This window comes from Saccostrea cucullata, unplaced genomic scaffold, assembly GCF_032062105.1.
Source record: "Saccostrea cucullata isolate Sc308-1 unplaced genomic scaffold, CSIRO_AGI_Scuc_v1 ctg4552, whole genome shotgun sequence".
Classification (NCBI taxonomy): Eukaryota; Metazoa; Mollusca; class Bivalvia; order Ostreida; family Ostreidae; genus Saccostrea; species Saccostrea cuccullata.
In genome coordinates, this window is record NW_026930182.1 from 88,630 (window position 1) to 103,321 (window position 14,692).

Genomic DNA, 14,692 nt, shown 5'->3' on the forward strand with positions numbered 1-14,692 from the left:
CACCTGAAAATGAACTAGAACGGAGAATCTCATTCTCTCGATCTGAACAAAAACTCGTATATTCAATGAATCATTGTCAGTTTTTGTGCTATGGGCTATGCAATTTTTTTCTGAAAGAAATAATTAATTGTCAGCCTAATACATCCGTTCTCTGCTCATACTTCATAAAATCTATTGTCTACTGGGTCATACAGACAAATACTTCCTTGTCTTGGACACCTGATAACGTATTGTCTTGTTTCTTGGAAAGCTTTAAATTATTGATATTCATGGTGCGTACTGGAGAATGTCCAAACTTTTTCATTCCACAAAACAACATGTTTAGAGTGAAAGTCACTGGTTCTGTACAAACCTCGTTGTTCAGTCAGTTATATGAATTGTATAGTAAGGGGATATCGTGTCTACTATTAAGTGAAACAATCCGACTTTACCTCAGTAATGCTTTATTAAACAGAACAATAAGAGTCCATACACACGAGAACAGTATTATATCTAACGCTGAAATTTATATAAAGATATTTGAAGAATAAGGTGGATGTCATCAAGAAATTGATCGTATTGAGGACTTCGTAGTTTACATGAAAGAAATACAAAGTATGATTGGGAGAAGACTTACATTGTATGAGACAGTCACTTTACAATGTATCACATCAAACGTGCTACGAAATACTGCCATATTCTTACAACGTAATATAAACCAAAATGAGAATTCCAATAACGTTTTCTATAAAATTAATAAAGGATTAAAATTGCTAGAACATTCTTGTAATTTTGGATATTTATCTGACTTTCTATATCTTGCCATCTACCTCTATAGAACATGTAGATATGAAGAATCACTCAGTTGTTTACAGAAAATACATGAGAGGATTTTATTGCCGTATATAGTGTATAAACATGTGAATATAGATATTTACCGGCAGTGCATGGAAAGGAAACCCCTTTGCACAAAGATGAGGAGAGTTGTAGTGCAAGATATAAAATTAAGTTTTAGGGAAAATTACATAGATGAACTTGTGTTAGAGCAGGATAACAGTAGGAAAAATCGCATATATTTTTTTGTTAATCCCACCTCTAGTTATGTTACACATGTTGTTTATATTGAATCATCACAAACTCGGCGACACCGTAAAATCACAAAAATATGTACAGGATCTACAAACTCTTCTTCTCCATGATGACGGGATTTATGTACCTCATATCCGTAGGGATATTTCGTGGCAAATACTTGGAATCTGTCAACAAATATGTGGGGACTATTCGGGATCTCTCCAGTCTTATGGACACTCCCTACAACAAACACCATTCCACAAGCTTGAGGAAGCAACTTTGTTAAGAATAAACACTCTTCCAAATTTATAATTATACTACAAATATTGTACATATTCCTTTTAGATAACTGAGAATCTTCCTTTATTTTACATATTTTTCTTTAATAAATATAAACATATTGTTATAATACACATATTTTCATTTAAGGCACGTGTATATCACTCGTGGAATTTGTTATATGAAGAATTTTTTAGAAGTACATTTTAAATAAGTATTTATAAAGTATACACAAAATCCGACAGAAAATATGGGGTCAGTGTTTATCTTGCTTAGCTGCTGAACAATTAAGTTGACCTTTTTGCACTTAAATGTTAACTTGTTTACCTGCAATCACTTTCACCTTTGTCATATCTTATCAGGTGTACCAAAACTATATACAATGTACTTAAATACGTAAAGTAGCTTGAATGATATTCATTATTGATCAATAATAACACATTAATGCGTGGAAATAATTGTGTGACATTATTCCTATTAAAATTCTAATGAGAAGTAAAATTATACTCTTGTATCAAACATTTAACAATTTAATCGATGATCGGTCACAAATTTCATGGGATAAAAATAATGGTTTGGTTCAGTGATGTAAATTTTGAAATACTGGTTAAAGTATGCAATTTTCAGGCAAAAAAATATGTAAGTTTTATCTTGACTTCTTTGATAAATTTTCATTTCTCGGCAATTTTTTTCGAGGGAAGGTGTAAATTTTGTTCTAAGTATGTGAATTGAGACCCATGCAATAAAATATACCTAGCTTATAATAACGGACTCCTTTCTCCGAGTTAAAATATGTGAGGCTTAAAGTATAAGAGATTAAAATTGATAGGTATGCAGATTTGCATAAAACTTTCTGTTTAATATCCTACCACCACAAGAAAGTATTCCATTTATATACATTGTATTGCTTCTTTGCTTTTTTTTTAGCATTTTCTTTCAGTAATGTTGAACAATTTTTATCTTTCCATTCAAATATGTGATAAAAGTTGAATTATAATAAATACTTGTAGTTTTGAGAAAAGATTCTGACCGAACTTGTCTAAAAACTGACGAGTGACATACCTTAAACTTTTCTGTAATAAAGCTGTTCTTCCTTTAAATTGTATTTTTTTCTCGAATTCAGATATAAAACGATTTTCCCTATGTCATAGGTTGAAGTCTAAATGTCCTTTCTCTCTGAAATAAAATGCAAGTATATAGCAATTTGTACATTTATTTTATAATTGTCAACCCTGCTTCTTTTTTCAAATAATATATGCGGATGCTCTCATTTGGCGTTGCTTTTATATAACGTTAATGGGCGGCACTAACATGTGAGGCCTTCGGTATTTAAAACCTTTCACGTACATGTATTTTTTAACCTATATTTTACTATTTTATTTTACACAGAACTATCAAATTATAAGTAATCACAGTCTAGTTTGCCGGGTATGCTATAGACAATCGAGGGTAGTTGGAAGTACGGGGCCATCTATGCATAAGAAGAGGTAGGATAAAGTTTATGAGTGGAGAAAACCATCCCCTGGTGATTATTCACATCCGCCGGCAGACCTCTTTGTTTTAAGAATTAATCCTACACAGAACAAGCACATTTAGTTGTTAACTGGCCTTTATTCTCTATTGTCAAAAAAGGCCAAATAGGAACAGACATGACTGACTCTCTGATATCGTAATCTACATGTTACCAGGTTAGAGGTGCGAGAAAGGCAGTAAAATATACTCTTCAAAAAAAGAAACGCATCGTAGAATTTAAGTGACACATTGAACATAAAGATTATTTAGTAAAATGATGCATTGATAAAACAGAAATGTGGCAGGCAACAGGAATAGACCAATCCACACTTTTCAAAAGGTATGTCCCTTGGCCACCATCTTAGGGGATAAACCCATAGAATCCACACAGTAGCCTTTGTAGTTTTGAGGTTTGTAACTTCGTCATTTGACTTTAAAAAAGCTTTGCCTTTTGTGTACTGATTGCCTAAAGATGGGGCTACCCACACATTGAAGGAAAAAAAAATTAAAAACCATAGATATTCCACAGCACGCCCAAATATTTGGTAGCATAAAGAGGAGAAATGACGTTTCTTTCCTTTTGACCTTTGGGTTGACCCCGCAAAGGGAAACAACTTTTGCAAAGTGTGGATTGGTCTATACTATCTAAATGTCATAATTACTTAAAAATTTTAAAATCTAGTCAGTTTAGGACCATTAAAGATCAATATCTGGTATGCCCCCCGCAAATACAAATGATAGCCACAAACGGCATATAATGGAAGCAAATGAGTGTAATAAAAACTGTATAGGAATACTCTCCTACTCCAAATGTAGAACTTAAGTCAGCTGTTGCAGAGTCTGGGGATGGGATTGTCTTTGGCAAATCATTTCAATCCATTTTGTCCAATGCTGATTAATGTGGATTAAATCTAGCGATTGAGATGACTGTGACTAAAACAGGTTGTTGTTTCTTTGCAGAAATAGGTGTGTCAAATAAGTCAAATGTGGCTGTGTATTGTGAGATTTCAATACGGCTCTAGGATGCTGCAAAATTGGTTTGTGTAGGTAGAAAATGGTTAGAGTACCTTTTTCTATCAAAGGTGCATTGAAATCGAACCAAATCAATCTTACTTTCTTAAAATACCATTTTCCATATCATTACACTACCACCACCAACTTTTTGAACTTCCTGGAGGCAGTTAACTATCTAACCTTCATTAAAAAGCATTAGCACTCTTAAACTTTTAAGAGGCTTTCAGATAAACATTCTGGACTAGCAGGTTAACCAAAATGTTCAGCAGTCATGCTGTGGTCATGCTCTATTCATCTGAGATCTTTGAAGTAGACATTTGGGGTGTTGTGGGGTCGGAACGATGGCATGAATAATCCTCTGGCAATAATTCAAAGTCAACTGAACACGTCTTGTTAGATGATCTGTGCAGTTCAGGGATAACTAATGCTTTAGATGACGTTCTTGCATAACATTCATGCAATTTGCGTAATCCTCAGAAGTGATGCTGTGTTGCTGATGTCACACGTAGTCTACCATATTTTTGCGAACATCGGGTGTTCGATGTTAATGGTTTATGTTTATAGGTTATATATGGGTTGTGTGTAACATTAAAACCTCTTGCAATTGTAGATTACGGTAACCCTGCTTCCAGTCGCCCATTTTCCTTCTTGTGCCAAGCAACATTCAGATGCAACAATTTTAGGAAGCGTCGTTTTTCAGATAAAACCAGATTCAAAATATCGAGAACCCCCGCTTTTGATAGCCCCTTTGTATATTAAGGAATTGCATCGGAATTCAACAAATGAAAATCGAGATCAAAATTTTGGGGAAAATTTTTCAAAATCAGGTCTTTTTGTCCGTGAGACTTGTAAAATAGCTGTAAAGTTAACATTTGCATTAAAAAAACTTTTATTTTACTCGAATACATCTTATCCATACAAAAATAAAAGATATGACAAAATTATAACAAATTTTCAGGGCATTGTTCCAACTATGCGTTTCTTTTTTTGAAGAGTATATACATAGACACGCTACGCTTCATAACAAAAATGATACACAAAATTGTCAACAATTGAAATGGACCATAACAATTGAATTCTATCATTATACTCTGGGGGGTTTTCTTCAATGGCAGAGTTTATATTGTATTTTGTTACTCTTATTACTTGATTCATTGGTTCTTTACATTGTTTTTCTCACAATTCTATCCTAATGTTCATCTTACCAAAAATCTAAATCATATGTATTAGTTTTCAATTGATATTAATTTATCAGTATTAATCATATACGAGGGAAATGATACCTTCAATCATTTCTATTCTACCAGGAACCTTGAATAGTATCCACTACTTTTAATTCCCTTGCAACGGAGTTAGGGGTATAGTTCTGCAATTGTGTCTATGCATGGATGAATGATTTCACGCAGTACGAAAAACGTCAGCACATTTATATGTGCTTCAATTTTTAGAATCTTAAATTATTTGCACATATATTGATTTATCTCGAGTACAAAAGAAACTATAAACAAAAGGGATGAAAATAATAAACATTCTATAATTAAGAATTTTGTATTATGGGTCATTTCTGGCCTGCACAAAATTATTAAATTCTTTAAGCATCTGAGGTCTTGAATATTTTCTGCTCTATATTGTTACGTATTTTCAGTTTTTCACATTTGTTTCCATTGCATGTCCAATATATCTCTCCATAAAGAAAGAAATGTTCCTCAAACAACGAAAATTGGACCCACCCCCATCCCAAAAAAAGGAAATATTAAAGATTTTTCAAGTCATTCTTCATATTATTTGAAAATAAAGCTTTGTATGAATTTTTCTCATTATATTTCCTTCTTAATGAGCTTAATTTTTTCTCATTGTGCTGTGGAGCAGATTGATGGCTTTCGGAAATTGAAAATGGTTACCTCTTCTAAGGCAATACATATAAATTAGATCGGGTTATTTAAGGTAAATGGATATCCAACGGACTTTTTCGTAAATCATGTTAATGGAAATCTATTATTAGGTATGAAAAACCCCGAAGTTATATTTAAATCAACAAAGGTTTTTTTAAAGGCAATCCTACGTAGACATGGTTCACATAATGTGCATTATGCTTCCTCCTGTGTCAAATTTCAGAGCTTAACAATACTACTTACATCACGCAAACGATTAAGTATTTTAAAAATCTCCTATTCTATTCATTGAAATGCAATCTATTCATTAGTTTGTCCTTTAAACATTGGGTACTTTCTGAAATTAGCTTCCTGCTTTTTAATCTGTACTTTCCCTTCAATTTCTTTGTAACTAAAATCATCCCATATAAACATTTGTTAATCAGATAAAATTTTGTAAAATTAAAAGTGACAACGTCCTCTTCACAGGTATGTTCTCTTTCACCATCCCTTAAAATTTATCACAAATTACAGAAAGTAATTAAATTAAAAATTTAATTAAAAAATAGATATATAGCAAATTTATGAATTTTACATTAATCCTTAAAGGCTTATTGTGTAATTATATGAGATACTAAGTACTTATTTTTTTTAATTTTCAAGAAAACACTTCTAACTTTCTTTCTTTACTCTTGAATAAAGTTTGTTTTCATCTTCAAGAAGGCAGTGATGATATGGATTTTATTTAATAATACACCAATTTGTATAAATTAATTGTCACCAAATTCAATTTCGATTTATTGAAATGAAGATTTGAGGACATACAGAATTGTAGGAGATCTTACTCTTTGATTTGTTAATAAATACAAAAACATTAAAATTAACTTTTATTTAGTATTGGTGTTTATTCAGATTCATATATAACGAATGGAAAAGTACTGTATTTCAACCTAAATATTGGTTTCCTCTATTTGCGTAGACATAGAACTGAGTAGCTGCCTAATAAATATTTGCAGCTATGATTTTATTAAACAGAACTTGTTAATTAATATAAAACACCATTAAAAATATCAAACGCCAAACTTTACATTTTTTTAAATTATCATAAATACAAAATATCCTGCTTTCAGATAATTATTATTTTATTTCTCTCAGTATTTGTTTTATTCAAATGATTCTGTTTCAGATAGCATATACATGTATAAGAATCAATATGGATTTTGAACCTAGACAATCGACGGGGAACAAACGCAAACGTATGTATGTAAATATAAAGTATAGCTCAGTGATAGTAATGTTTGGAAAATATGAATTGTATTATTTAATACATAGGATTTTTTCATGAGTCTATAGAAACTTTTGCATTGTTTGTTAGACTGAATGCATTTATTCGATCTTTAATGGCATTACAATTTAATTTTTAAAACACATCAAACGTCTACGTGTTAAACAGTGTATTATTGTCTTTCAGAACTTTAAATGTCTATAAATATTTGTATAAATGATTTAAACAACAGGTTCTGGCGAGGAGGAATGTGAATTTGAAGAAAAGAAGCCAAAGCTTCAATCTGACACAGATCTAAATGGTTCACTACAACCTTCAATTTATCATGGAAAGGAAATTTTCGTACAACAAGCATTCAAAATCCAGCCAATCATTATCGAGTCCAAATATGATGATCAGCAAGAAAGAGGAAATAAGGAGGACTTGGCTTCTGATTGCATTAGAGAAAGGGGTGAATCTTTTGTCGAGTCCAATCACAGTAAAGAAATATTATCTATTCCTGTAGAAATATTATCCTTTGGATCCGAAACTACTTCTTCGACAAACTTGACAGATGTCAAAGAAGTCAAAGATGGAAATTGCATTGAACATGCAGAGGGTTCAAAAAAGATTTACATACCTATAGAAGTAAGAAGCACGAACAACTTCGAGAGTGAAAATAAAATTCAAGCAAAATCGCCAAAATACATAGAAAAGCAGTTTGGAAATCTCTCAAAAGAATCAAGCCCAATTTTCTTGGAGAAGGATTCAAACATTTTTGACTCCAAAACTGAGAGTACAACTTCACTACAACTACATCTACCAAAAAACAAAGAAGATGAAGTTCTGAATCATCAAGGAGAGGCCAGTCAAGTATCTGAATGCGATGAAAGGTCTTTGGATTCCGGAATACTGGGCGAAAGCGAGTCTTTAAAAAATTACGACAGTTACATTGAAAAAGATGACGATACAAACGTAAGCGAGCCAACGTTGATTGTGAAAGAAATATTTATCGAAGAAAATGGACCAACTTCTCCAAGTCACAATCAGACAGGAGGTAGCGATGACGTCATTGGGTCTTTAGAGAAAAATGATGACGAAACTAAAAACAGGAATGACCCTGATGATAAGAAAGAATCCGAAAATTATTTGTACAGGTTACTCCGACCTGCAGAGACTTATATCACTGGAATCTTTCCCAAAAATATTCATTCAAGTACAAGCCTTGAAGACCATGTTAGTAGAGGGTCTAGTTGCAGTATAGCGTCAAAGTTCATCTCCTGTTCTAAGTCACTAGACAAGATCAAAGAGTTTGCTAGAATTATTCGGAAAGGATGGCGCCACGAGCTAAGGTACATTGTCCGGATTGACCGCACCCTAATGGGAACCGATGTTGAAGAAATAGATCTTACGGACACAAGCATCCGAGAAACGCGTCTTACAAGTGAAAGATCAAGAAGAAACTCCTTAAGATTTGAAGAGATTATATTGGTTCCAAAAGAATGCATACCTGCTGCAAGCGTTAAGAGGATTGGTCATGTGCAGAATGGCTTTTTTCATTTTGATGAATAAAAATTCAACAGATATCCTCGATATCAAAAAAAAAGTTAAGACGAAATTTTGAAGAAGCCTTCTATTTTTATTGTTATATGTTATGTGATAATATGATCTGAAACGAAATGTGTGTTTGTGATATTTTTAAGCTTTAAGATTGTTTTCTTTTTTCACAAGTTTCTTAATGCAAACAAACATGTTATTTATTTATTTATTTATTTATTTATTTATTTATTTATTTATTTATTTTAGAAATGTTTTCCTGCACATGAAATAATTGATGCATTTCTTTACTATTTGGTGTGTGACTGTGATGTTATTGAAGTATTGAAATAAAATTGCTTGTATTTTGACTTTGTTTCTGTTTGTCACGGACGACAGGCTTTATTGGTCGCTCCAACTTCTTGCTTATTTATTTGCTTATTTTTCTGAACCGCTGTATGCTGTTGAATTAGTGCTTTTAGGCATTGTGGATTATCTGCCGCAACTGGATACAACTTACTGCGGGTATCAAATTATCTGATCTTGAACATTGAAAATCAAAAGGATAGCAGGTAGTTAATCTTACTGATAACTACATAAAATTAGCACTACTCGGTATGCAGAAGGTACAGAAAATCTTTCAATACAGTTTTCGACAAAGTTTTTCTAGGCTGTAACTCACGAAGATGTTATAGACTGGGAAAAAGGAAAGATTGATATTAAAGACGTAAGAGCAACTCTGGTTATAAAGAAAGACTGTATTCGGCTAAAGAGTGGGCAAACAAAAAAAACCTTCAATGTTCGGGTTAACGGTAAACACAATTGAACGGCATCGTTTTTCGAGGCTGACAAACAAATGTTAATATCAAAGATGCCCCTATTAAACTACCAGAATCTTGCATGGCTATAAATATGATGAATATCATTACCACATAGTAGCAAGCAACATTAAACATGGCACTATTAATAAACAGCCTTTTTTTAAAACTGCACGTCACTTGCAAATAATAAACTGTGCTCCTACTCTACCAAACAGAATAAAATTTGGAGATCATGAGGCCGGGGCAGAGTCTTAGCAGATAACAATCGCACGAAATGACCTTATTGTGGAGAAAATCTTCACCACTAGAACAAATGTCATGATAAACTCACAAACAAAGGAATTTGTTTTAATTATAACAAAAAAAGGTCATTTAGCTAAAAAATACGTATTTTGAAAAATATGTGTGTGTAGATATTGTAAAGAAGAAAGTCAGAGCAAGGCAAGGAAAAGTGCGACGTTCTTTCTTAAAAAATGCTTCCAAAAATGCTACCTTAAAGACATTAAACAAGACTGCTGATATTCTTGCTTCAGCAATCTGTTTATGAACAATTTTCGCCGTTAATGAAATTGATAATTCATCTAGGGCAAATTCTTGCATCTGGAATCAACCAAAAATATAAACCCCTTTTATGCATGTGGAAGGTACATTGTATATTGCTCCATAAGAATAATGTAAGGGAAATAACTAGTTGACGATAAATAAGTTAAAGGTACTTTGACACAAATTTGAAGTTATTATTTTCCTATAATATTACGACTTATATATTTTAATAGCATTTCACACAAAAGTAATTAAAAATCTTATTTCATATAAAAGATATTAAAATTTAAAATTTTTTGGCGGGTTTGATTGACACATCCTTGCACTTTCACAAATTAATTTTATTCTTAATCCTTAGGAAAAGTGGCAGTCTTGTTGTGTATAAACAAAAATATTAATACTATAATCCAGAAAATTCAGAGTAGACATGTTCGAAAGCAAAACAAACACGCAATATATTGTCAGTCAGTGCAGTTGTGGTAAGCAGACAGTAACAATGGAACGCATCCGGTGAATTATAAATATCAACATTAACAGAACCTTTGCCCTGTTTACAAAAACTGTACATAACAAGACTGTGCTCAATTTGCTAAACTCTGTACACAACTCTTAGTTCGGAATGACAATACTTGTGAAAGAGTTCTGCTTTCTAACATTTCTACTCTGAATAAAATTATTTTTCTGGTATAAAGCTTTAATATTTCTCATTAATGCACATCAAGGTGGCCATTTTTCCTAAGGATTAAGAATAAGGTTAAAATTTGTGAAAGTGCAAGGATGTGTAAATCAAACCCGCCCAAAAAACTTGAAGTTTTAATAACTTTTAAATGGAATAATTTTTTAAACTAATTTTTGTGTGAAATACTATTAAAATATATAAGTCGTAATATTATAGGGAAAATATTGACTTCAAATCTGTGTCCAAGTACCTTTAAAGTGATTATTATAAAGCTTGGATGTTAGATTAACACTTGCATCATTTACAAGTAAAATATCTAATTAGGAAACAGGTGTGCCAGACTCTGTGGCATCTTTTATTCCAAGTTTACTGGAATATATCCTATTGACATGAACATAGAAATAACCATTGTAAATTCAAATACATTGTCGATATATCTAAATGTCGAGTTTTCTTCTTATCATGTATGAAATTTTGGTTAAGTTCTTCTTCAAATGAATACAAAAAAAATCTACTTATAACGGGGCGCCGTTGGTACCCATGGGAAGTTTATCCTTTCTGACAAGGAAACAAGGTCTACTCTTTCATGATTTGCCCATCACCTAGCGTAATCTTCCACAGAATCCAGTATATTTATCAAATACAAAATTCAAGGATTATTCGAAAAGTTCGTAGACTCCTGTCACATCTTTTTTGTTTAACGTCACATGCTATCTAAATTCGGTAGAAATAATTTAACAATAAGTCCAAAGGATATGCATAATTACCATAATTTATTTCAAACGTATTCAGAATTTAAAACTGCAAAAATCAGATCTCGGAGCAGGCCAAAATTAAGTTATTCACAAACAAAACACGAAATAATTATGGCAATGTCTGAAGTCATGTCTGTAAAATGGAACAAAAGCGGGAAAAAAATTCTAAGCTTTTAAATTAAGGAATGTTACATTGATTCATATTCCAATTTTTGGTTTAATATTTTGATCATTGAAAAGAAATCAAATTTGTAAGATAAGTAGTCCTCATTGAAAGCGACAAAATGATGAAATGGAATGAAATATACAAAATATATTTTTGAAGGTCATTACGTTAGAGTCACGTTTTAAAGTCTGTCACGTTTTAGTCTTACAAAGATTGAAAAAGGAGTAGGTGAAGGAATAAGATGTTAGACGTTACCTGATATTTACCTGATTATATAAATTTACATATATATAAGACAATTTGGAGACAGTTTGTAGGTCATTGTAGATGTCTTCGGCGTTGTCTCACACCGATGGGGTTAAAGTAAGTATTTGATTTTGAAAAAGAATATTACTAACTTTGTCAGTTATTTTCTAAAACATTCATTTTGAATTCACGTTTTACACAGCGTCTTTAGAAAATATTAGACTTCATAGATTTATCATCTGACTACTGCTGTAACCTGTATAGGACATATGTTTCTCTGTATAGAATTGGAATATTTGAGAACTGACTTGTATGTTTTTGTTTGTATGTTTTTTGTTTGACATCTCTCTCTCTCTCTCTCTCTCTCTCTCTCTCTCTCTCTCTCTCTCTCTCTCTCTCTCTCTCTCTCTCTCTCTCAAGAATTTTTTATCACTCATATGGAGACATCACCAATTGTCTTTGACAGGCTGAATTTTTTTTTATCTATACTAGACACGCAGGTCCATTAAGGTGATTCGAACGTGACGAAATCAAATCTACCGCGCAACTCGAACTGCTGAAAATAGGCTGATCACTGCTGATGTCATGATACTCATTATTACGTCTCATTTTGTTATAAAAGTAATTAAATGGACCATAAGCAACGATTGATAGACAAATAAAGTAATTTTCAATAGAATTCGGATAAAATCATTCAACATTGGCTTTTCGATCTTCTTCCGACATTAGGAAATTACGACAATTACCTGGCCGTTTTCCGCCACCATGTTGACAGAGAGACAGTCTCTTTTATTTTCAAAGAAAAAACACTTTATTCACTTGTTTTTGTATCCAAGAAGTGTACCGATCTATGCTGTTTGGTACCTTGCAACAACCGTGCAGGCGATTTTATTTCTAGGTACAACATGCACGACAAGATCAAGATGTACCCCATGATTTTCAGGTAAATGCAACAAAACGTTCCGACCGAGACTTTTTGTTTACTGTGTTTAGAAGACACGATTTATTTACATCATGATGAAAGGTTAGCTCATCGAGTAAATGCAGAAGTATAATCTGATCTATGTACGCTTTTGTCTCATCTCGAAAATGAAGGGAAAAAAATTCACATGGCTGCTATGGGCAGTGCATAGAATGAGTCAATGACACCATTGATGCAGTGAGTTCTTATTCTCTTGATAAAGATATTTTGTACTTGTCTTTTAAAACAATATTGAATTTATTCACACAAATGAGAAAATAGCAAAAAAATCATGCACATTTCATGATTTGTAATTGAGTGACTGAAAAAATAGCTCCCATGTTTATAATTTTTAAAGTATGAGTTGATGTCTTTCCTACAAACTTGATGCAATGACACACAGTGTAAAATAACATGATAAAAAGTCTTTTTAAAAAAAAACAAAAAAAAACAGCTGACCAATTATTATATGTATTTTCATTTTATGAAACATTATTGAGGACACTGATTCTAAGTTCTTGTTTACAGCACACATTCATTTATTAGTTTTTGTTTGGAAGTAATTTATAAAAAGGAAGGTCTAAAATTTTCAGAGAAGTCTATAAAATTCACATGTAAGTTGAATACTGTCAGATAAATGATTTGTTTTCTCGATAAGTTTTTAATAACCGCCAAAGGAACAGACTGGAGTTTTCATCAGTAAGCAGTCAAAATGTGCAACCTGAATCAACACTTTGCAGTATAATCCCTTTGATCCAGATGTGCTAAAAGACAACTGTGATGCTGAAACCATCTGGCTGGGTATGAAAAAATTATAATTCTAAATTGATAAACTTTTCAAATTTTAAAAAGTAAAACTTGCTAAAATAATTATAGTACATGTCAGACTGATAAAATGTACATATTACTGTAAATTGTAAATTTCGCCCCCTTTTATTGTTGCCCCTTTCACCCTGACCTCGGTTGGGCGAATTCAAAGAATACAGCGTATTTTAACTCCCTGTATCATCTACAAAATTAATGTAATTCAAAATCCTTTGTATTATCCTTGGGGTAAGTTTAAATTAATGAAAGAGCCATGCCAAATCTAGAAAATGAATGTTAAACTCTTCAATTTGAGAGTGAATTTTGATTTTCCCATATGATGTTGCACAGTATTCAAGGTTTGTGACATAAACATAAAATTGAAAAAAACTTAATACTTACCTTTTGAGCTTACTGTCAATGTAATTTTGTATTATATGCCCCAAATTAATTCTATGCATTTCATAGGCTAAATACATGCGGAATGTAAATATCATTTTGTAGGTATCATGCTATTTTTATTTCATTAGAACTATTACTATTAGAATATCAATAATCAGTCAGTAATAGGTAATTTTATAATAGATGTTACATTATTACATGTGTATTCAGCGTCCACCTGTCAATAAGCCTGTAACTGAACTAAAGTTTTTTTTTCAGGCTAAGAATCACATCTGTGTTGAATTTGGCCACATGTCAACATGACTGAGGTGTTTACACTCAAGCTGCAATGAAAGACCTAGGCAAATTGTTCATCAGAATTTTACCAATTGAAAGCCACAGAAAGTCAAGATTGAAGTTGGAAAAATAAAGGGAAGAAGCATTTGTGTCAGAACCTCCCATAAGATTTAAAGCACTTTTGTATGAACAGACCTGCTGCAAACATGTAAATGATATACTTTTTGAGGAACTTTTGTCATACTAAATCCGTCTTTTTTCCATTCAGTGTGCACATTTATGTTATTCCTAAGTTTAAGCTTGCAAAAGTTAAGCAATGATACATTATACATATATAACATGGTTTCAAGGGCAGCATACCAAAATATTTGCCCCTCGGTGACAGGAAAGCCCTGGAGTGTTATGTCGCCCGATGCCAAAGGCAAAGGGCGACATAACACTTCTGGGCTTTCCTGTCACAAAGGGGCAAATATTCTGGTATTAATGCCCGAGAATTAAGCCATGTAATATATG

General features: G+C 32.3%; 1 protein-coding gene across 1 annotated transcript; it reads left to right on the top strand.

Moving 5' to 3' along the window:
- The first annotated feature begins 4,989 nt into the window (after positions 1-4,989).
- On the top strand, positions 4,990-8,562 carry LOC134283179 (uncharacterized). Its single transcript, XM_062765635.1, has 3 exons — positions 4,990-6,215; positions 6,913-6,982; positions 7,244-8,562. Exons 2-3 carry the CDS (start codon positions 6,940-6,942, stop codon positions 8,560-8,562), a joined length of 1,362 nt encoding a protein of 453 aa, XP_062621619.1. The 5' UTR covers positions 4,990-6,215; positions 6,913-6,939.
- Positions 8,563-14,692: the final 6,130 nt, after the last annotated feature.